General features: G+C 54.2%; 1 protein-coding gene across 2 annotated transcripts in view; it reads left to right on the top strand.

The window, feature by feature from the left end:
* Nucleotides 1-21274, top strand: part of LOC106046349 (syntaxin-binding protein 4-like) — a 42431-nt gene that overhangs the window by 475 nt on the left and 20682 nt on the right. Inside the window, exons 1-5 of one of the 2 annotated variants that reach the window (XM_048067331.2) lie at nucleotides 7359-7840; nucleotides 9213-9286; nucleotides 13714-13809; nucleotides 14536-14605; nucleotides 15069-15143. In XM_048067331.2, the coding sequence (XP_047923288.2) occupies nucleotides 7794-7840; nucleotides 9213-9286; nucleotides 13714-13809; nucleotides 14536-14605; nucleotides 15069-15143 (362 nt within the window). In that variant the 5' untranslated portion in view covers nucleotides 7359-7793. Of the gene's footprint in view, nucleotides 1-7358; nucleotides 7841-9212; nucleotides 9287-13713; nucleotides 13810-14535; nucleotides 14606-15068; nucleotides 15144-21274 lie in introns of those variants that run through there. The other variant, XM_066977726.1, reaches the window with a different exon arrangement.

Genomic DNA, 21274 nt, shown 5'->3' with positions numbered 1-21274 from the left:
CCGGGCTCTTGGGGCCACCCCGAGCTTCTGTGCAGGCTTCCCAGGCTGGTCGAGCCCAGGTGTCCCCCATGGGGATGGAGAGCCTGCAGGCACCTGGGACCGTGGATGTTTCTGGGGCACGAGCCGTCTCCTGCTGAAGGAGGTTATTGAGGTGAGGGATGAGAGGTGCTGGGGGTGCATGGGATGGCAGCACCCCGTGGGGGACGTGGGTGGGCTGGTGAGGGCAGCGCCTTGGGGTGATGGCTCCTTCTCCCCCAGGAGGCTCTGTGGGGCACTGTGCAGGAGCTGATGCTTCCCTGCTGCTTTTGGGTGTAGAAAAGGCAGAATCCGTTGCTGGTTGGAAGGTGGTAACACGGGACGGGCTTGACCTTGCAGGGCAAGTCTGGGGGAGCGCTGCCGCCTTGGTGCCACCCCTGGGTTCAGAGGGAATGGGGCTGCAGTGGGGTGGGGAGCTCGGGGCAGCACAGCTCCCCCCTCCCACAGCACCCCCGGCTCTGTGGGACATCTGGGCCCACCAAGATCAAAATTATTTTAATTTGACTTTCTACAATCAAAAGCTGTCTTTTACACAAGAAATCTGCTCGTGCATTGGGGTCTGGGTCCAAACCTTCCCCAGCTTCGTGCCCCTGGCCGTGGGGAGCTGTGCGTGGGGCCGGACCCTGCGCGCGACGGGCTCCGGCTGCGTGGGGCCGGCGCCGGGCTGTCAGGCTCTGCAGCGAGCAGATGGCGGGGAGATAACACCTCCCCAGCCCACCGATAAATATGGCCGCTGATTAAAAGATTAATTTTGCAGAGTTTGGAATAGGGATTTGATAAACATGGTGTGGCGGTGGGACGTCAGCCGGCGCGGTGACGGCCCCGGCAGCTCCTCTCTCAGCTCCCTGACCTGGTGCTGATGCTGCCGGCATCTCCCACTTGTCTTTGTTCCTCCAGGGGATGCGAGGGGCTGTAAGCGAGCCTTGCTAAAGGGTTTTTGTGCCGGATCAGGTTTTGTGTTTGACCACAGGGATGCTTGAGGATGGAGCCAAGCCCTGTGCAAGCTGCTGTTGGCAGCAGGGAGCTGCCAGGGCTGCATCTCCACCAGCGCCTGTCGCAATCCAGGTGCGGTGGCATGACCCGCACAAGGGGAATCTCTTCCCAAAGGCTTTGCTTTCCCATCTCTCAGCAGCCAGCTGCTTCCCTCCCCTCTTTATTTCTCTCTTCTTCCTTGGGGGTGCGTTGGGGTTCACTGGGGGTGTGTTGGGGTTCACTTGGGCTGGTTTCCTACCGTCCTTCCCCAATTCATTTCCCTCTCCTCCACGCCAGGGGGGCAGTGGCAGTGCTCCACCGCCTGCTCGGCCACCAGCATCCTTCCCCTGCTAATAACTTTATAACCAGCCCAATCCTGTGACCGAGGGGATTTAGCAAGGCAGGGAGGCTCGTAATCCCGTTAACCCTTTGCAGGTCCCGTTCGCCTGCTGTGGAGTGGCTGAAGGGTTCCTGCCGGCCTCCGCTTTGCCTTCCAGCTAAAGCTTGGGCAAACCTGGGGGGTGGTTCTTCCTCTGATGAAATTCAGTGCGTTGAGATGCAGCAGGGCTCGTGATTTCCCGTGAGCATGTGGGTTTGGGGCGGTGAGCCGGTCCTCAAGCACAGGCTGTGCTTTGCAGCACAAATCCCCGTGCTCCCATCCAGGCGAGCGGCCCATCCTTGTCCCGTGGGTGGTGAGGAAGAGGAAGGAAGGAAGGCAGGCTGCCACACCTGCCGCAGTGACAGCGGGGTGAGCTCGCTGGAGCCCCGCGGCATGCACCCCGCTGGCTGGCCGGTGCCTGCGGGCCGGAGCAGGTGCCGGGAGGCCCCGACACAAACATCTTCCCCAGGAAGCTTCGCCAGACCAGGCGGGACCTGGCTGCTGCCTGGAACGGCCTCTCCCTAATTGCTGCAGGACGCGGTAATTAGAGAGACCTTTTTGCCCTTCCCTCCACCGAAGCGCTTTGAAGCAGCACGGGGAGAGCTGTGTGGCCATGGGGGGAGCTCTGCCCGTGATCGAGTCCTTCTGGCCTCTCCAGGCCTGCAAACCCCCCGCCGGGTGGGAGCCCAGGGGACGTTCTCCTTGTCAGCTGGAGCCAAGCCCAGGGCCTGTCCTCCCGGCGGTGCCTGGCTGCAGCCGCACCTCGGGCAGCATCAGCGCAGGGGGCTGCCTGCGGGCACACGTGCTCGGGGAGAGGAGCGTCCCCCCGAAATGCCCAACCTGCGCTGGCTTGCTGCTTGTCTTCAGGTGGGATCAGCTCCCTCTAGAAGCCCCTGTCCATCAGGGAGAGTTCTCCGAGATGAATCCCTCGTGCTGAAAAGAAACCCACTGGCCAAGAAGGGTGCGGACGAGTGGGGTGAAGTTCAGGGGAGGGTGGCAGAAGCAGCTGAAGACCTGAGAAGCTGGGCTAGCAGGGGAGCTGCCCCTCCATCCCCCCTCGGTCTGGGGGCTGGTGCTGGCTATATTCCCCTGGGGGACAGGGGGTTTTCCTCCTTGAAGGCTGAGGCAATGCATCCTGCCTGGGCTTAAGGCTCTTCCTTCTGCAGGCAGAGGGATCAAGCAGTGAAATGTCCTCGGTTTTAGGAACTGCTTGCTTCGCCATCTCTGGACAAACAAGCAGGCTTTGATTCCGACAGGGATGGGCTTGGTGAACGGCGACCCAGCACCACTGGGCTGGGCACAGGGCTGTGATGGAAGCAGGAGCTGCCCCCAGCAGCCCCCCGGGACCACCTCCCTGCCCTGTGCCCTGGGGCAGGGGATGGAGGAGCCCTGGGGTCTGCCGGGCAATGGGATGGAGAGGTTGGTGTGAAACCTGGGCTTGGGGAGCTGTGTCACCACGCCGAGCTGGCGGCAGCCCTCTGGCATCCTCCCCGTGCTGGTGGGTGGCTGGGAGCTGTGTGGTGCCGCACGGGGGGCTGCAGGTCCCTGGGGCAGTGGGAGCTGTCACTGCCCTCCCACTGCGCTGTGGGGTCACCGCAGCCCCGGCTGGGACGTTGCATGGATGCCACCGTGTGGGTCCTGCCATTGAGGAAATCCTTCACCCTTTTGGTCGCGAGCATGTCTTTGTGGAATGCTGCAGCTCCAAAAGCACCCCCAGCTTCTTCCCAGTCTGCTGCTTTAGAGCACTGGGATTTTTAGCTGCTGGTTGGATCTCGGACTGCCTGGGGCCATGCTGGGGCACCCAGCAGGGAGGCTCCTGGTTTGGGGGGGGGGGGCACCCGGCACCGGGGGCTGCTTGCAGCTGGGGAGGTTGGGTGCTTCTCCACCAGTAACTTTGGCAGCGTGTTTCTGTTCAGGCTTGTCTGTGAACATCCCTGATTTCTTTGAGTTTGCTCGGAACAGCTCCAGGGGCAATATTTATGAAAATGGCGTGGGCGATGCTGTGACTATGGGCAGCGTGCTATTGCTTCTCAACTTTACAGCAGCTGATTATCTCCTTTTTGTTTGATTTGTTATCACCACTTTGTAGCCGATCCTGTAAGCAACACGGTTGTTGTCTAATCAGATGCAAGCTCCTCTTCAGCCCACGCTAATGTTGTTTTGTCATGAAACAAATGTTGGATCTTCATTAAGCAAGAGCCTGATAGCACCTCCTCTGGGGAGCTGCCCAAGCATCCCTCGCTCCCACGGTGGCTCCTGGGCTTGGTGGGATGCGGATCCCACCACGGGCTGCCCTCTCCCATGTCAGACCTTCTTACTGCTGCCTCCTGGAGACCAAAGCCCTTGGACTTCGCTGCTGCTGAAGGACGGCCTTCTGCCTCTCTTTAATTCCCACCTCTTTAATTCCCACCCACACAAACCTGCTTGGATCCCGTCCCTCTGCTAAGCCCTGCAGCGAGGCTCCCTGCTGGCTCGGTGACCTGTCCCCAGGTCTGGCACCTTTGTGCCCTCTCCTTGTCCTGTCCCCAGGCTGACCTGGCCGCAGGACGGGGTGGCTGCAGCCCAGGTTTGGGGTGCCACCACCCACATCCCGCTCCCTTCTGCCCCTCCTGCCACCTCGCGTCCTCCGGGTGCTCGCGCTGGGCAGGGAAGGGAGGAGGCAGAAGGGAGAAATGTAGAAGGGTCTCAGTGCCCGTGTGCTGCTTTTCCAGAAGGTCCTCAAAATGCAGAGGAGAGGTGGATAACAAATAGCAGAGGATGGCATCTGCTCATGATTTTCCAGTAGATGGAAAAGAAATTCTGACTGGTTTTGTTGCATCCCCAACCAACGCCTTCCATCTTGCAGATCCTAACGGTGCTTTCTGCAGCGACATGGCTGAAATCTGCCCTGGGCAGCAGAGGGAGACCCTCGAGGCAGCTCGTTCCCCTCTGGCAGCATGCTGCTGGGCCAGGGGCAGGGAGGGTTGCATTACTGATATTTAGGAAAAAATCCAAGGACTTTAAAACTTAAAATGTGCTGTCAAGAAAACTGAGGATGGAGAGAAGCAGAAGAGAGTGAGCATCCTTCCCATAGAGCCTGCAGGCCTTCATGAAGGGACCCAAAAGGTCTGCCTTGAAAGTCGAGGAGCTGGTGACATCAAAGCCTGGAAGCCCAGAGGTGCTGGGTCCCTGTAGGCGCTGTTCTCTTGTAGTCTGGGCAGGAGGGGCAAGGAGAGGCTTGCATGATGAGGACAAGCTGCTTCTGCTGATCATTGCGCTTGTTGCAGCGATCCTCCTCCGCTCTTTTTTTTTTTTTTTTTTTTTTTTTTTCCTGATGCCTTGGAGAAGGTGTGAGGGCTGGAGGCATTGGGGAAGGTGCAGGGCGCAGCCAGCCCCCGCTTCGTGTCCTTGTCCCCGCAGGAGGTGGCGGCACTGCCTGGGACAGGGCTCTCGCAGCTGAGGCTGTGTCCTGTGCTTCTCCCCAGCCTTCCCCATCGTCACCTGTTAGAAAAATGCATCAGGAACGTGCCTGACTTGTGCTGGGTTTTGCCCTCGGTGTTTTTTGTCTTGTGGCCCTGCTCTAAGACTTATTCTTGCTTCCACTCTGCTTCAGCCACTCCCGCTTTTACATGCAAGCATTAATTAAAGTTGATGGATATATCTTCACTCAACTTCGGATATTATTATTATTTATTTTTTTTAGCAAAAAGCTTTTATATAGCAATAATCAATGCCACCAAAACTCACTTTTTCTAGCAGGAGACTAAAATGTGGATGTTAAGCACACATTTATAGGCTGTCTGGCCCTGAGATGTTGGTTTGTACTGAATTCATGCTCCTTCCATTCAGCCGCTTATTGAGAAATGTGAATTCTTCCTGGGACCAGAAGCTTGGGCTGTTCTGGGACACTCAGCTGGGTCCGAGCTGAGGGAAGAGCTTGAGCGTGTGGTGCGTCCCCTTTGCCAGCGGGGTGTTTGCCTTCAGCACCAGTGATACGGAGCAGGATTGGGACCGTTGGGCACGCTGTACATGGCTTATAAATCTTTCCTGAATGGGAGCGAAAGTCTTAAACTAAAAAACTTCTGAAGCTATTCTGTTGTGATTTAGGGCTGACTTCTCCTCTGGATAGGGCAGACGTTAACCGGCAGGAGCAGCACCAGAGTCTGGTGATTTTCTCAGCACCAGCCTGTTTTGGAGGAAGCGAGGGCCTGAGGGTTTGGAGATAAAACCGAGCGCTGGTCTTCTCCTGGTTGGGCTGCAGCTCATTGCGGTGCCCAGCCCAGCTGGTACGGTGCTTCGGGAAGGAGGGGGGTGGCTTTGGGTGCCGCTGGTGGCACTGGGCAGGCTGGTGACGGCTGCTGAAGGATTTGGTCGTGAAGCTGCTGAGCGTCCCAGCCTCAAACACGTGCACACACAGGGGTCTGCTCAGCGCTGCAGACACTGCCCCCAGTGCTTATGGCACCCCTTTGCCTCGTCAGCATTTAGTCCAACTCAGACTGTGAGCCAAAGGGTTAATTTTGTGAATCAGTTCGTTAGAGAAGTCGCAAAAGACCTCCTAAGGCTGCACAAAACAAGGTGCACGTTGAGTTAGCGGGGTTTGGAAGCAGTCTCGTACTCAGACAGGAGGGCCACCGGCGCCCACCGTTGGTGTCACCTCAGGAGGGCGGCAGGTCTGGGGCTGCTCAGGCACCAGCTGCGCTGCCAAAAAGTCCTGCATGGGGCAGGCACCGTATTGGGGTGCTGCTGGGCCCCCAGGAGCTGTGTACTGGTGTGGGACAGCTCCCCATGGACGGGGAACGGGCCTGGATGCAGGGCGGCAGTGCTGCAAGGAGCTGAATTCCCGTGTCTGCCCTGCCACAAAACCTGGCTGTCCTAGGCCGAGTGCTTTAGGGTCAGAGACAGGCACGGAGACCTTAGTGGGATGGGTGGGCTGGTGCCTTTCTGAGCAGCAGGGTGGGAGGAGACCCCCATGGAGCCCACCCTTGGGTGCTCTGTACCCTGGGCCAGGTCTGAGGGGTGATGTGGGGGCATCGCCATGCCGCTGGGCAGCCCCGTGGGGCTCCCAGTCCCTGGCCCTAGGGCAGACTGGGAAACAGCACCGTGCTTCGGCCCCTCTGCTCCTGGTCCCTCTGGCTGAAGCCTTTACACAGGTGTGGGGTGAGCACCTTGCCCTGGAGGGGTGCCTGTGAGCAAATACGTGTTGCCAGATGTGGCTGTGTTTGGTGTCCAGTAGGCATTCTTTAGCTGCAAGAGCAGAACTTGGATAAAGAAATTAAATTTCTAGAGTGCTTCAGCAACCAAAGGCCTACTCTGAATTTTTAATGTTTCACATGAACTCCCCAAGATGGAAGTAATTTAAAAAACAAAAATAAAACAGCAGTTAAAACACAGGAAAGCCTTTCACCGTTGTCATTGTTCTGCAAGTTCACTGACCTTGCCCAGCAAGGCAGCACGCAGCCCTAGGGAGGGCTCCTGCCCATCGGATTCATCCTCGTGTGTGGGAGAAGTAACATCCAACAGCACTGGGTCCAAACAAACATTTGGCAAAGAGTCTGCAGCCCTAAACAAACACATCTGTATCGGGTCCACGGCTGAGCTGGACTGATGTGCACTGATGTTCAGTTAACGAGGTCTGGTCCAATTAACGAGGCTGGCCAGGAGCGTGCAGAGATGCTGTAGGGCAGCGTGGAGAAGACCCCATTAATGGAGGTGTGCTGTCCCAGGGGTGCGGGGTGTGTGCTGTCCCACCAGCCCTGGAACTCATGGGCCAGGAGGACACGTTCCCATGTCCCACCTTTGGGGTGACCCCGCTGTGGCTGGGGGGCACAAGAGGAAATGGGGCAGAAGAGGCTGTTTAAGGACAGGTCCTGCTTCTGACCTCCTGATGGCCAGCGGAACAGCTCAACTCGCCTCGCGTTAAGTAGGAAATGCTGTGGGCTGGAAAAGATGCAAAAGGAAAAAAAAAAACAAAAAAAAAAAACAACTAAACCCCTGAGTGCTACAGTCTGTTATTGCTTCCAAAGCTTCGCTACGGATTTTAAGTCTTTAGGGATGCCAAGGATGCGTGTCCTGCGCTGATCGCTGCCTTTCATCCCTGGAGGGAGTGTTCCCAGAAGAGGAACAATAGGATGTATCCAAACAATGATCCCATTGTTTTAATTCTGTGTGGGGAGCCCTGCTGGGGGGCTGGGGTGGCTCGCTGCCCCTGTGCTCAGGAAGGCGCTCGCAATGGGCAGCGTTGGCTCTGCTTGGCTTGCATAAGCTTTAATCTAAAGTTGGAGATGTTTTTAGCTGATCTGTGTTAATGTTGGGTGGAATTAACATGCATACGGGGCGACCACGTGACCCCTGCCCTCCCCGTTTCGCGTCGTTTTAACGGATTCCTGCCAAATCGAGGCGGCCGGGCTGGGCTGCCGCCGCCAGCAAGATGCCTGCCGTCTCCGTGCTCTACAAGGGAGCCATCATCATCAGCAGGTGACGGCACGTAGAGGGCCGGGGTGGGGACGTGGGGGGGGTCCCGGGCTTCTCCCAGCACGGGGCTGGGGCTCGTGGGACGGAGGACAAGGTTTGGTGGCACCGGTAGGCACCCGCTTCACTGCCACCTCTACCCTCGCCCTGCCTTTCAGCCCGGTTTGCGCTGTTTCTCTTTGCTCGTGGCAGAGTTTTCTTGAGATTCACGCTGAAAATCCCACAGGGTGGCTGGAGCAGGGCTGGGCTGGCTCCCTGGGAATCCCAAACACCATTTTCTGGCAGAGCAATGGGGCCGTATGTCTGTCTTGTCTCCTGAACAGGTGAAACGTGGGGATATCGAGGGGGTTGGTTTTTAACGTGGATAAAAAGCTTCCAGCCCAAGCTGCAGAGGTGGGCGTTACTGCCCATGGTTGGATGTTGTGAGTGGTGTTTTGTACGGCTGGTAAGAGCAGTCTGTGAGGTTCTGTCCCTTTTTGCTGGGCTCGGAGGAATGCGTTGTGCTCTGCTTCGTCATCCCTCCTCAGCTGCACCCGGTGAAGATCTGGGACCCGATTTTGGTTCAGAAACTCTTTTTCCTCTTGCAAATTAAATTCCAGAATGAGGAGTGTTTTCGGAGACCCCCTGTCTGTCTCCGGGCTTGTCGTGCCAAGGTCTTCTGGTCCTCCTGGGACGACCCCATGGAGGAGGAGCCTCTGGAGTGGGGCTTCCCTGAAGCTGGGTTTCATTAAACCAGATTTAAAAACCGATAGAAGGGAGTGGGGGGAGACTGGCATAGAGCAGCTGGGACGTGACTTTGTGTGGGGGAAGCGAAGGTTTGAGTTGCTCTCTTGCCCGCTTTGGGAGAAGCTCCCACCCTCAGCCTGGGGGGCAGAGACTTGGGGCCAGGCCGTAGATCCCCAGATCTCCTGGCGGGATGGAGACGTGGAAAAATGGTCCCTGCCTCCCCGTGGGCCACCCCGCATGTGTTACAGACCACTATGAGCGGATGTCACCTGGTTTTCTTCATTATGGGCTGTGTGTGTCTGTGAAACGGGTTTATTCCCGGGACATTGGTCCTAGCCCTGATCTCACTTCCACCCAGCTGGACAGCTGTCCGGCCCTGTTAATCTGGGGTAATGAATCGCAGGCAGGTCCTTCAGCTTTGCTGGGTGGGGAGGATGATGTCCAGCACCGCACATATTCTCTCGGTTATCTGTATAAACCCTGAGGGAGCAGCAGGGGGGATGCTTTTTGCCAGGGTGCGCTTAACGTGCAGCCCTGACTCTCAGCCTGAGCCTCCAGGTAGTCCTGCAGGGCCGGAGGCTGCGCTGGCACACACGTGGACAGCTCATTGTCATCACCCATTTAAGAAAGATGCCTCTCCTCTCTCCCCCAGGACACTCATGGGACCGTACGGGATGGATCGAACCATGCATTGCTTTGACTTCTACGACTGTGCCAATGGGCTGGGTGAGTCCTGAGCCCCCTGACGCCCACGTCGGGGGAAGTTCCAGCATCCCGCACATCCCCAGTATCCCTGCCCTGATTTGTCCTCTGTCTGAAGTCTGATTTCTCATGGAAATACCAGTTCTGGTGTCTGCCTGTGCTGAGCATCTGATAGCACCTTTCACAGCTGGGGGGTTCAAATAAGGTCAAAATCCCAATTAATTCCTGTTGGTGATGAGCAGCTGCAGTGCTGAGGGCTGCACAGGAACCTGGAGCTGGGGCTGAGCAGGATGGAGGGGAAGGCTTTTCGCAGCTTTCTGCAGATCTTGCTGACTTCTCCAGCTTAATAAAACAAATCCTGTACATTTCCCAAGCCCGTGCTGGTGCCCTGGCCCCCAGGAAGCCCCTGCCAGGTGCTGCAGCCTTCCTGGGGGCTGGGCTATACGAGGGCAGGTGGGATCCAATCGGAAACCCTGGCCCAGAGTAAGAGCACAAGCACCGAGTGAGTCAGCCAGCCTTCATAGGGCACCAGACATCAAAGCACAGAGAGAAGGGTCATAACCATCCGAACGTGAGAAATAGCCCTGGGCTCCTAACACTGAGCCCCAGAGGATCCCGCATGGCACCTCCTTCCACCTCTGTGCATCCAGCAGCAGGAGTGCTGGTGCTCTCTCGGTCAAGTGTTCCCCCCGGAGCTGCAGCCTGGCTCCCTGTTTGCCTGCGTTAGGATTTCTCAGCACCCACCACGCCATATCCCCCGTAAGTTTAATTTGCAAGTGGAGGCAATTGTCCTGCAGAGCAGCTGAGGGCCCCTGGGTGACCATCTGGGGGCCTGTCCCAGGAATTCCTCCTCCCCAGAGAAACAAGTTCAGCTTTCCTGGCACCACTCGTTAATTAGCGGCTGTTCCCAGCTCTTTGCTAACGGGGCTTCCTGCTGCAGTTCGCTGGCTCTCTTCTCCTGATCACCCACTCGTGAGGCTCATGGGAACTTGAGGAAGCTCCTTTGCTCGCTGAATATTTTAATCTCAGGCAGTAGTTGTGGTTGAGTTGATGGGATTTTAGCTGTGGGGTTAGATTAGCTCATTAAGGACTGGTCACAGACCCCCATGAGCTGCTCTGCTGGGTCCCCGCACAGCTCCTCTCCAGCAGCTGGTGGCTGAGGGGCTCTGCAGGGTCTCTCAGACCTCTGCTGGGTCTTGAACCATGCTGCAGGAAGGCATAATGATGTGGGTTTTATAATGCCACCAGCAGCTAGCTCCATCCTCTCTTGAGAGCCTTGAGACACCCAAGAGGAGCAGCCGTGCTCCAGCAGCACCCCTCTGCTGGACCAGCACGGAGAGTGGCTTGCAGGAGCCCTGCATCTGCTGTAGGTTTAGCTGCTCAGAACACATTTTGGAAAAGAGGCTCCTCTGTGAGCACCTGTCTGGTGCCAGCGTCTTCCACCCAGCTCCGGGTGTTTTGCAGGGCAGAATCAGTCTGCTCGGGGCCGGTGAGGCAGGTCAGCGTTTGGCCCTGGGTCTGCCGCTCCGTGGCTTGGTGTGGAAACCCACAAGTGGACCTGGGCAGGAGTTCAAAGGGGTTACCTGGTGGCTCCCAGAACAGAGCTTGGAATTAAAGAGCAGCTGTCAAAGGGAAGTGCTGATGAAGGAGTGTTTCTCAGAAACGCCAAGATCCCATTATCTTGACCTTCATCTTCTTAGGACAGGGCAGAGAGCGATTCACCTGCAATCTGTCCCTTCCTCCTGACAGAGAGAGCTGGCTGGGGCTGCGGGATCAACAGAGGGATTACGGGAAATGTAATTGAACATTGCTGGCTTAGGCGCAAAGCGGGCAGCCTCGCTGCGTGCAGACCGCTGGGACCGTGGCACCGTGCTGGGGGGGACGGCATCCCCCCACAAGGCGAATTTCAGTGTGAGGGTGGTGGAGCCGGGAGGAGGAGGGTTTGGGATCAGAGCCTGCGCTGCCTGCATGCCCGGCGCCCCGGGAGCTGTGGGGATGATGGCATTTGGGCTAAACAACCAGATTAGCCAGGAGACCCCTGACCCGTGGTGCAGAGCTGCCCGGCGAGCCGGGAGCAGGTGAGATTATAGGGCTGAGAAGTTGAGAACTGTGACACTGGCATTAGCAGGAACAGGATTAGATGTAGCAGGGAAGCTCAAGGGTCTTGGGGAAACTTACAGTATCGCTAGGAATCCAAAGAAAACTCCGTCTTGGTTGATGCAAATCGCGTTCCCACATGGAATTTCCCTGTAAACCTTTATTCTGCAAAAGAGAAATGAGTGGAGACATCAGCATCAGCACCAGGACCTCTGCCAGAAAGGAAAGATTAAAGAGAGGGATCCAAAATAGGCTAGATTATCTGGCCCTAAGTATGACTTAATAAGCATTATACCGGGACTTTGATGCTGTGATAATTAAAGAGCCGTTATTTACCTAAACTGGGTCCCAGATATAAATTCAATTGAAATAGGCATTTTTAAAATAGGAAGGCTGCCAGGAACGCTACCCGAGCTGTAGAACCCCCAGACAAAACCCCAAGGAGAAGCAGACAGCGGTGCCCAGCGGCACGCCTGCTCCGGACTGCAGCACACTGCCGGAGCCTGTACCCCCGTGGGCACCAGCAGGGGACGGGGGACAGGGCAGTGTTGTCACCCACGGTCCCACTGCCCCACACCACCTCTGCGCCTGGGGGGACTCCCGGTGCAAGCGGCAGCACCCCCCGGGATTGCCAACAGGGGAGAGAAAAAGCTCGTTGGTTTTCTCCCCCCCGTCAAAGTTTGAGTGTGGCTGGGAGTGATGCTGTGAGTAATCGCTGATTTTAATAACAAGATCGGATTTTCTCCTGACATTGTTGGGGATAAAGGAGGATTTGTAGATACTTCGGCTATATTAAGCCATTATTACAATTGATGTGCGGACACAAAAGGGAAATGAGTCATTATTCATTTGATGCCCAGGAGCCCGTCGCCGACAGACGTCACGGTGCTGTAGGGTGCTGTCCCTGCTGGGCCACCCCTGAGGTGCAGACCTTCGAGGGATGTGCCTGACCCACGCCATCACTGCCGACCCCTTCACGCACTGGGGGAGCCACTTGGGCTTTGCCTTGTGCAGTGCCTGTGCTCGTGGTGCAGGGCCCCCGGGCCCTCCCGCTGCGATCCTGCTCCCCGGGGGCTCTCCGCACCCACCTCGGTGAGTGCTGGTGTGGGTGGGTGTCACACCTGGGGGTCGGCACCTCCACCGAGGGGCTTGGTGACAGCCACCAGCTCCGCTTGTCCTCCACTTTAGCCGCAGGACTCGCTTTGAGGCAGCCCAAAGAGGGACAAGTTTGGGGCAAAATTTGAAGTTTCAGTGAATCTTTAAAAAAATGCAATGGAGATTAATGCCAGTGCTGTTTCCTGCCATGAGCTCCTGGTGCTCTCAGCTCCTCCCTGATGCACAGGGGCTGTATGTTTTAATGCATCAAGCCCAGGGAATAAACACCAGCACTCCAACAGGGCTGGGGTTTTGTGCCTGGGAGGAGCAATTGGCGTGTATGTGGCTGAAAAGAAAAAATACAACAACCCAGTATTAATTACAATTTTAACACGAGGCACCTTGAGAGATGAGGCCTTTCCCTAGGGATAGCTGAAAACCACAAGGGTCCTTAGCGCAGGGCTTAGGTTATATTGGAAAGGGAGCAGTGGATGGAGATCGTGCCACTGTCCCCAGTGGTCCTGAGCCAGGGCCAGCCCTGGGGCACGTCCCCAGTGCGGTGCCAACTGTCCTCAGCCTGCCCTCCCAGCCACAGCAGCAAAATGACCGACTGGCGGGTCCCGGGAGAGATTTGTTAATTAAAGCCAGGCTTTTTAATCCTTCTGTCTGCAGCCTGCATCCTCGAAGTGGGATTTAATGACAGCGGGCAAATAAGTCTCTCGCGCCTTTTCCCAGCCAGCTTACGCACGGCAGCAGGGACACAGCCGTGTGGTGCCAGCCCTTGGTGAAGGCACCCGCGGGGTTTGGGGAGCAGCAGGGCACCAAAGGGCATCCCTGCCTCTGAGCTGCTCAAATGGTGCTCAGAAGTGGCCGCTCCGGGGGATGCAGTGGAGCATCACCTTGCCACAACAACATCTAATGGGTCTCATCATGGCAGCTGAGGCATCCCCAGCAGAATTGCCTCGTTTCCCAGCAGGGATCGATTTAAGTGCAAACGATGATTTTTTTTTTGGTTGTGGGAAGACAGTTGCTCCTTGCCTGTGCATTCCCCAAAGCTTGTTCTCCGCCGCTGTAACACAGAATAGGTGCTATCAGATGTTTCTGGCCTCTGTGCTGCGTCAGCAGCCTCATCCTGTTTCTGCCGCGGGTGCAGCACAGGAGGTACGCAAGACCTGCCACAAAAGAGGTTTACAACAAGCCTTAGATCCAAAATCTGCCTGGTTCGTGCCTTTGTGCCACGGGCGTTTCTCCTCCCCCAGGTATTAAGGTGATCGGCGGCATCAAGGAGCTCACCGGAGAAGAATATGGAGTTTATGTCAAGAGGATCCTGCCTGGGGGTGTTGCTTATGCTGACGGTGAGTGAAATGTGGAGGGGGATCACCAGAAAAGCCGGAAGACGGGGTACTTCCATACATTGCTTTTGGGGGCACTTAGGTGTTTCCTCCCAGATTTTCCATCAGTGGGGCTGGTTTTTACTGTGATAATCACTGTAACGACGAAGGGCCGCATTGCCCCTGGGCTCCACAGCACTTAGAGGATTGCTTTGTGGCTTTAAGCCCAGCTCCATCCCTGCTACACAAAGAGCTCGCTCCGCTCTGCTGCCTGCAGCAGCCGCACGGGATCGCGTGCAGCCCCAAAGGGACTTATCAGCAGGCATTCGGCAAGGGTCCACAGAGCTCACCTTCTGGAACTGAAGCCTTTTTTTTTTTTTTTTTTTCTTCCAAATGTTACAACATCATTTTTCCACCTGATGAAGAAAAAATAAATCCAGAACAGGTGGAACCACTCGTGGTTTTTCCTACCTGACCTCAAATTGAATGAAGCAAAAGTTTTATGGCATTTCTGTGTTTACTTTCACAAATTCCTATAGCACAGGAGGCCTCTGATGTTGGCAGAGCTTGTTCAGGGACGTGGTAGATACTTCATCTATGGACATCTTGAAAAACAGGTCTGATGAGCATCTCAGAACAACCTATGCATATTTCATCCTGTCTCTGGGCAAAGGCAGGAACAGCCCAACCTCTCCAAGTCCCTCCAAGCTGTATTTTCTGCAGTTTTTATCCATTAGTTTTCTTTTCTAGGGCGCCTGCAGCCAGGAGACCAGATCCTGGAGGTCAATGGAGATTCCCTAATTGGGGTTACCAGCGAGAGGTACCGTATCCGGACGGAAATCTCGCATTCCTCTCGGTTTTGTATAATTCTGTGAAGTGGTTTGGGCTGCAGGTTGAACGGAGGATACTTGGGTGTTGCTTCGTCTGTGCTCTGGTGCAAACAAAGGGTTTCTGCATCCAGCACTGTTTGCAAGGGCCAACATGGGAATTATCGATGAGAAGTTTCTCTCTGAAAACAGAGCAGCGAACCCACCTGTATTTGTGAGAAACCTTCACTTTTAAACGTGGCGCTACGCCTTGCATCGCCACACAGTGTGCTTAGGCTGCATGGGGCCGCCCCACAGCCATCCAGCCCAGTAATGGTCCCCACCCCAAAAAAAGCCCCTTGGCTGCAGACAGGGCAGCCCCGGCTGTGGCTCACTGACCAGTATGACATGAGCTTTGGCACATGGCGGAGCCACACTGTGCCCCGGCGTTGACACGTAGTGGTCCTTGTCCTGCAGGGCCGTGGACATCCTGAGGACGGCATCAGCCACCAGCCACATGCGCCTTCTTATAGCCCGTGACGATGACGCCAGGTAAGGCTTCTCACACCGGGAAGGGTGGTGGTCGTGGTGGCACTCGTTGGCACCTCTACAACCGGACGGCGTTTGAGCTGACCGGGCTCAAAGCCCACGGTGGAGACAGACGTGGCCGAGGGTCTTTGGCCTAGGGTGGCACAGGCATGGGAAGGCTCCTTCAGCACTGCTGCGTGGTGTTGAGTTGCCTATGGCTTATCACGTCCTACATAAAGCTCTGGATGAAGATGTGCAGCGACAGCAGGATCTTCCCTTTCTTTTCCAGCTAGATGGGTGATAAGGTCTCCTTCAAGCTGCCTTATATGGCATCTTATGGATTTCTTCCTCCTAGGGAAGATGGGCGGTTGCTCCCTGTAAGGTCTTGCTTTCTTTAGAGGTGGTTGGAGGCATTGAAAGGAGACGGAAAGTGTTCAGTTTGGTCATGGCTGGAGTTAGCTGTGGGACAATGATGTTCTCACAGGAGAAGGCAGGGATGTGGAAGCTAAGGTATGGGATTAGATGCTCCCATCCCCAGGGAGGCTCGCTGCAATGTGCTGGAGCACCCCTCCTCCTTTGACTAGAAGCACACCTCTGGAAAGCTGAGGTGCACCAAGAACCACTGAAATGAGAGTGGGTGAAGCTCAGGCGCCGTGGTGGGCGGGAGGGCTGGTGGTGCGAGGCTTGGTGCTGCCGTGGGTGGCTGCAGATCGTGCGGTCACTTGCTCAATGTACCTGCATCCCGTTAGGGTCAGGGCTGATGGTTTCGTTTCTTATCCACCAACAGCTGTGGAGCGTCACTGCCTTAGCGGGCTGGTGAGAGTTCTGTAATGACAGGGATGAGGCTCATTTTAACGCAGTAACATTCTGGTGGAAGAAGTATTTGGTATTAATGATGCTTTTTACCTACCTGTATTGTGCTCTTCAAGTGGAAATTGCACCTCAAATTATTATATTAGCTGCGAGTCCCTCGGCAGCTGCCGAGAAAGTTCTGGGTGAAGCCAGCAGGTCGCCCAGCTTTGGCATGAGGAAGGACACGCAGCTCGCTGCTCGCCTGGCGTCCTGCCTTCACCCGTGTCTGCCTGCTCCAAGCTGCTCAGGCACCTCCACCTCGCCTCCCCACATTTTAAACTGCAACAGATGGTTTTTAAAATATCTGCACGCGTGCCTTTGGCTGCGGCTGTGGCTCACGTGCATCCGTCGGCAGCCCCTAGCCTCCCTGCAAGGCAGCACAGAACCTGACCGGGGACCAGCAGACCTTCCGCAATTTGCTTGGCCTCCATTTGCTTATCTGTTAAATCTGCGAAAGGTTACCTGGAGGGACAGTGGGGAAGTAATGAGTTTATTATTATTATTATTTTTAAGATTTGCAGAGATCTTACTTACACAATCTTCTCGCAGCCTTTAATACATGAATACATATTTCCAGGATGAAGGGCTGTGGAAAAAGAAGGAAGGATTTTTCTGATCCTACTTTTTTTTTTTTTTCCTTCCCTTATGTTTGTCTTTATTTTATGATGCCAGACCATCTTTCCAGTAGGTGGGTGAGCAGACAGCCCCCTGCCCAGGGGGCTGGGCACGATCCAGCCTCCTGGCAGCTGTTTGCACGCAGGTTTTCTGCACGAGCCCTGTGCGGACGAGGCACGCTGGGGGAGGAAAGGCGATGGCTCTGGGTTTGGAAGAAGATTCACCCTGCCTGCCAATTTTCCCAATGACTCAGCTGAGTAGCATTTTGTTGTGGTTGCCCTTGGGTGAATCTGACTTATAAAGGCTATTATTTGTCCCTGATGTTAATTATAGGCCCCAATTACCTGCGCTGTTAATGGAACTCAGTCCTGGCATGTATAAGATGCATGCTTTCAGCCTGGCACATCAGACATGCTGCAGAGCGCTGCAGTAATGCTAGGGCTTAAAGCAGAAAGTTCAGATTCAGAGCTGGACACGCTGGGCTTGGAAGATGGTTGGATCCGATTTCATCTGTGTTCATCTTTGGCTAATGAGGATAATTTTATTGCATACGTGTAATTATTGTTTATTCATTCTCAGCCTGAAAGTCACAATAGTGCCTTGTTTCCATGGGCTGCGCAGATATTGTCCTGGTCTTTCAGGTTTGTCGCTGTGAGAAAGCCTGCCTGCGCTGCACCTCCTCGCACTCGCAACGTATTTAGCATTTTATCACGCATCTGTGCATGGCACGCACAGTCATCTTGTCAAAACCGGGCTGTTGCATTAATCATACATCTACACGTACAATCATTGCAACATTACCAATTAATAATCCTGCACCCAAAGAAGTTAAGGAAGGTTGGCTGTGTGCAAGCACACAGCTGATATGCAGGAAGAGGCAGTTCCTGAAGCTGTTGCCCAGCCTGGTGCTAATGCAAGGCAATCCCTTCATCCTGCCAGCCAAGCAATGCTGCTGTGTCACTTCGGGTGACATCTGTGGGCCACCACAGATAGGAACCAGCTTCAGCACCTGCTTTGTTCCAGCACTGACTCCTGCAGGCCTGGTGTCCCAGGGTCTTTAGCTGCTCCTGGAGGGAAAACACGGACCCGTTCACCCCAGAGCTGTGATGCACGCATGCAGGTTGCTGCTTCCCAGGCATTTATGGCAAAGCCCGGCCCAGCAGCAGTGTTGGCGTGCACGGGAGGGATGGGCTCAGGCTCCATGCCTGCAGCCACCACTGTGGAGTGTCGCCCACCCAGGAGCTGTAAATGATGCATCTGCTGTGGGCTGGGTGTGAGAAAATCGGCCTCTGCCGCGCTTGCTGCTTGCATCAGGCTTGCAGTGCTTGGGCTTCGGGGTTCCCGCTGCCCTGCAGGCTTTGTTTATTGAGGCACACTATTAATTCATCCGGTGTCACAGGCTCCTCTCTCCCCAGCCGCGGTGCAGGGCTGAGGTTTCCAGACGCGGTGCTGTCGCATAACCTTTGATGTCAGACTTGCCCTTTGTTCTCCCCAAGAACAAAAGGGCAGGACAAAAGGTATTATGAGATAAAACAACAATATTTTGCAGGAAGATTGACCCCCTCCTACTGCTTAATCTGTAGCAAAGTCGGCCACAGCTGGCTGCTGCTGGCAAGCCCCATTATCTGACCCCACACCGCAGGGCTGAGCTCTGCTGCAGGATGCTCCAGCCCTCACATTGCTTTACTTTAATGAAAAAGAGCTGGAGAAGGGATTGTCAAGATGAACTTTCTGCCTTATACAGCCCTGTGACTTTTTCCTTTCCTTCCTTTCCTTTCCTTTCCTTTCCTTTCCTTTCCTTTCCTTTCCTTTCCTCCTTTCCTTTCCTTTCCTTTCCTTTCCTTTCCTTTCCTTTCCTTTCCTTTCCTTTCCTTTCCTTTCCTTTCCTTTCCTTTCCTTTCCTTTCCTTTCCTTTCCTTTCCTTTCCTTTCCTTTCCTTTCCTTTCCTTTCCTTTCCTTTCCTTTCCTTTCCTTTCCTTTCCTTTCCTTTCCTTTCCTTTCCTTTCCTTTCCTTTCCTTTCCCTTTCCTTTCCTTTCCTTTCCTTTCCTTTCCTTTCCTTTTCCTTTCCTTTCCTTTCCTTTCCTTTCCTTTCCTTTCCTTTCCTTTCCTCCTTTCCTTTCCCTTTCCTTTCCTTTCCTTCCTTTCCTTTCTGAAATAAAGCTGGGCATTTTAGACCTGCAGGGACCTGAGGATCCAGAATATTTTAATAAGGGACAAATTTTAAATATTAAAGGATGACTTCTGAAGTCTCTTAGCGTCCGAAAGCAGAAAGCAAAGCTTGTTAGCATTCTTCCAGTGCACTTGTTCATTAATCAGTAACGTTTGGGCATCACCTGCCCATTCGCAAATTCCTTCAAATACAACACTGAGCACAAAATTAATTCTTGGGAGATTCACACCAGAAAGTGTCTTGCTTGCTGCTGGATAAGCTTCAAGTTAGTCATGTGTTTATGTCCTCAGCAGAATTGTTGCTTGCAGTATTGACCAGCAAAGCAGGAGCCAGAAGGGCAGTGTGTGATGCAGGTCATCACCCTGTCCCTCGCCAAGCAGCCGGGGCGCGCAACAAACAATGATGAACGCCGCCTCGCTTTGTGGATGACCTTAACACTCAAAATAAACAACAACAAAGAATGCCCAAGCCTTGCCTGCCCTTGCTTGGTAGCAAAAGGTTTGACAGCATGGGTTGGTGATTGGGGGCTGCATTGTTTAGCAGGGTTAAAGAACACAGGAGCTGCTGGACTAGTTGCATTTGCATTGACTAAGAATTTTTTAGCCATTGTTTTAAGTTCATAACCTGTTCCATGCTCTGACGAATTATTATCTGTGGAAAATGTAACAATAGATGACCACAGAAACACCCAGCCCAAAACAAAAACCCAGCTGCGGATGGCTAGGTAATCACTGGAAATAACGTATTAGCTTCCAGCAAGTCAGCCCTGCCATTGTGATAGGTCATGGAGGGATAACTCCATCACCACGTGAGTTACCAGTGAAATGGGAGTCTGAATGACCTGTAGAAATTTCACTGGCAAATTGGGAAAATTCTGCTAAGAGTCATCCAAGTCTTAACCCAAGGAAACCACGGGACAGGAAACTGCATCCTATTGCTATAGGATCTTTCTAAGCTTCATTTTTTTCAGTGCTCAGACATATTTCAGTGCCTAGTGCTATGAAGCTGCCAGCTGGAATAGCTTTGTGGATGGTGGGGTTTTTGAACAAAGCTGTTGCCTTTTTTTAAGGACATAGGTTTAGTTGATAGAGACAACAATGTCAATGCAAAATATTTGGATTCACCAAGGCATTCCACTAAGTGTTGTGTGATACTTGGATTTAAAATTAGCATTAAATCGAATGAATAAGGCATACATTTGATGGCAATATTAGATAAAGCAGGCATAATTCTTTGAAGTTAGTTAATGAGCTGGTTGCAAATGGGAAGACGTAAATTACTGAGAGCACTTCCAGCAGGAACCCAAGGAGCTGATGATTCACTCATCATTTAATATTGTTGACTCTAATCTAGCCAATAACATATAACATCTGTCCCAGTAAAGTATGCAGATGACACAATGTCTGCTGGTGTGCAGTAGCAGACTCCTCAGTGAGGAAACTGCTGCGGCTGGTTTCCTGCAGGTTTGTCTTGGGCTTGACCGACTGTCAAGCGTGAGAGCTAGCCCTCGTAGCCAGGCTTTTCATGTGGCTGTGGCATCAACAGGGCACCTTCCCATGGGGATTCCCGCCTGTCTTCAAAGTGGACAGCTAATGTTGCCGCTGCCACAGAAGCAGCAATTTCAGGGTCTCTCCTGTAATGACACCTGTAAGAAATTAGTCATCCCTGGGACTTCTTTCTCTGCCCGAAGGTTGGCTTGATCTGGAAGCATTGGGTTATGAAGGGAGAGGGCTGCACATATGCAGAGGAATGGTAGCTGCGTTGCCCGAAGAGCCAGCATGGCAGGGATGGGCGCGTGAGGCCGGTGCTTGACCGTGGCATCCCTTTCCGTGCCTCCTCATCCAAACGGATGTGAGAGGCTCACAGCAGCTCAAAGAAGGATTACAGAAATGATGCAGGAGCTGGTAAACATGGCTAATGGTGGTTCTTAATGGCTTAAGAACTCAGCATGTTTCACTTGGTGAGGAAGGTCGTGAAGCAACACCTCTTGTGTGCGAGTGGTTACGGCTCAGGGAGGACTAAACACCTCTGGGTAGTTACACGGTAATCAAACTCAACCTGGGAGCAAAGCATTAATGAAAGCTCCTGAGCATCACGGCAGCTTCCAGATGTTGTGGATGTGGCTCCTTTGCCGTGAGGCAATATATGAAGCAGGGGGGTTACCTCAAGACAGAGGGATAATGCTAAATGTTTGTGGGCCACTGTTCCCACCCTCTTCTGTGCTGGCGTGGCCTCGCTTTGAGTCCTGAATGCAGGTTTGGGCACCACAATATCAGAAGTACATAAAATTGTTAGAGACTGAGCAAATGAGGGCTACAAAGATGGTGAAGAGTCTAGAGAGGAAGGCATATAAGGAGCAGCTGATGTCCCTTGGTTTGCTCAGCCCAGAGCAGAGCAGGCCGAGGGGAGGCCTCATGGCGGCCTGCAGCTCCCTCACGAGGGGAGCGGAGGGGCAGGCGCTGAGCTCTGCTCTCTGGGGACAGCGACAGGACCCGAGGGAACGGCATGGAGCTGGGA

The sequence above is a fragment of the Anser cygnoides genome, chromosome 15 (genome assembly GCF_040182565.1).
Source record: "Anser cygnoides isolate HZ-2024a breed goose chromosome 15, Taihu_goose_T2T_genome, whole genome shotgun sequence".
NCBI classification, from domain to species: domain Eukaryota; kingdom Metazoa; phylum Chordata; class Aves; order Anseriformes; family Anatidae; genus Anser; species Anser cygnoides.
The sequence above is the reverse complement of the archived record's forward strand: the minus strand, read 5'-3'. Positions and strand labels throughout refer to the sequence as shown.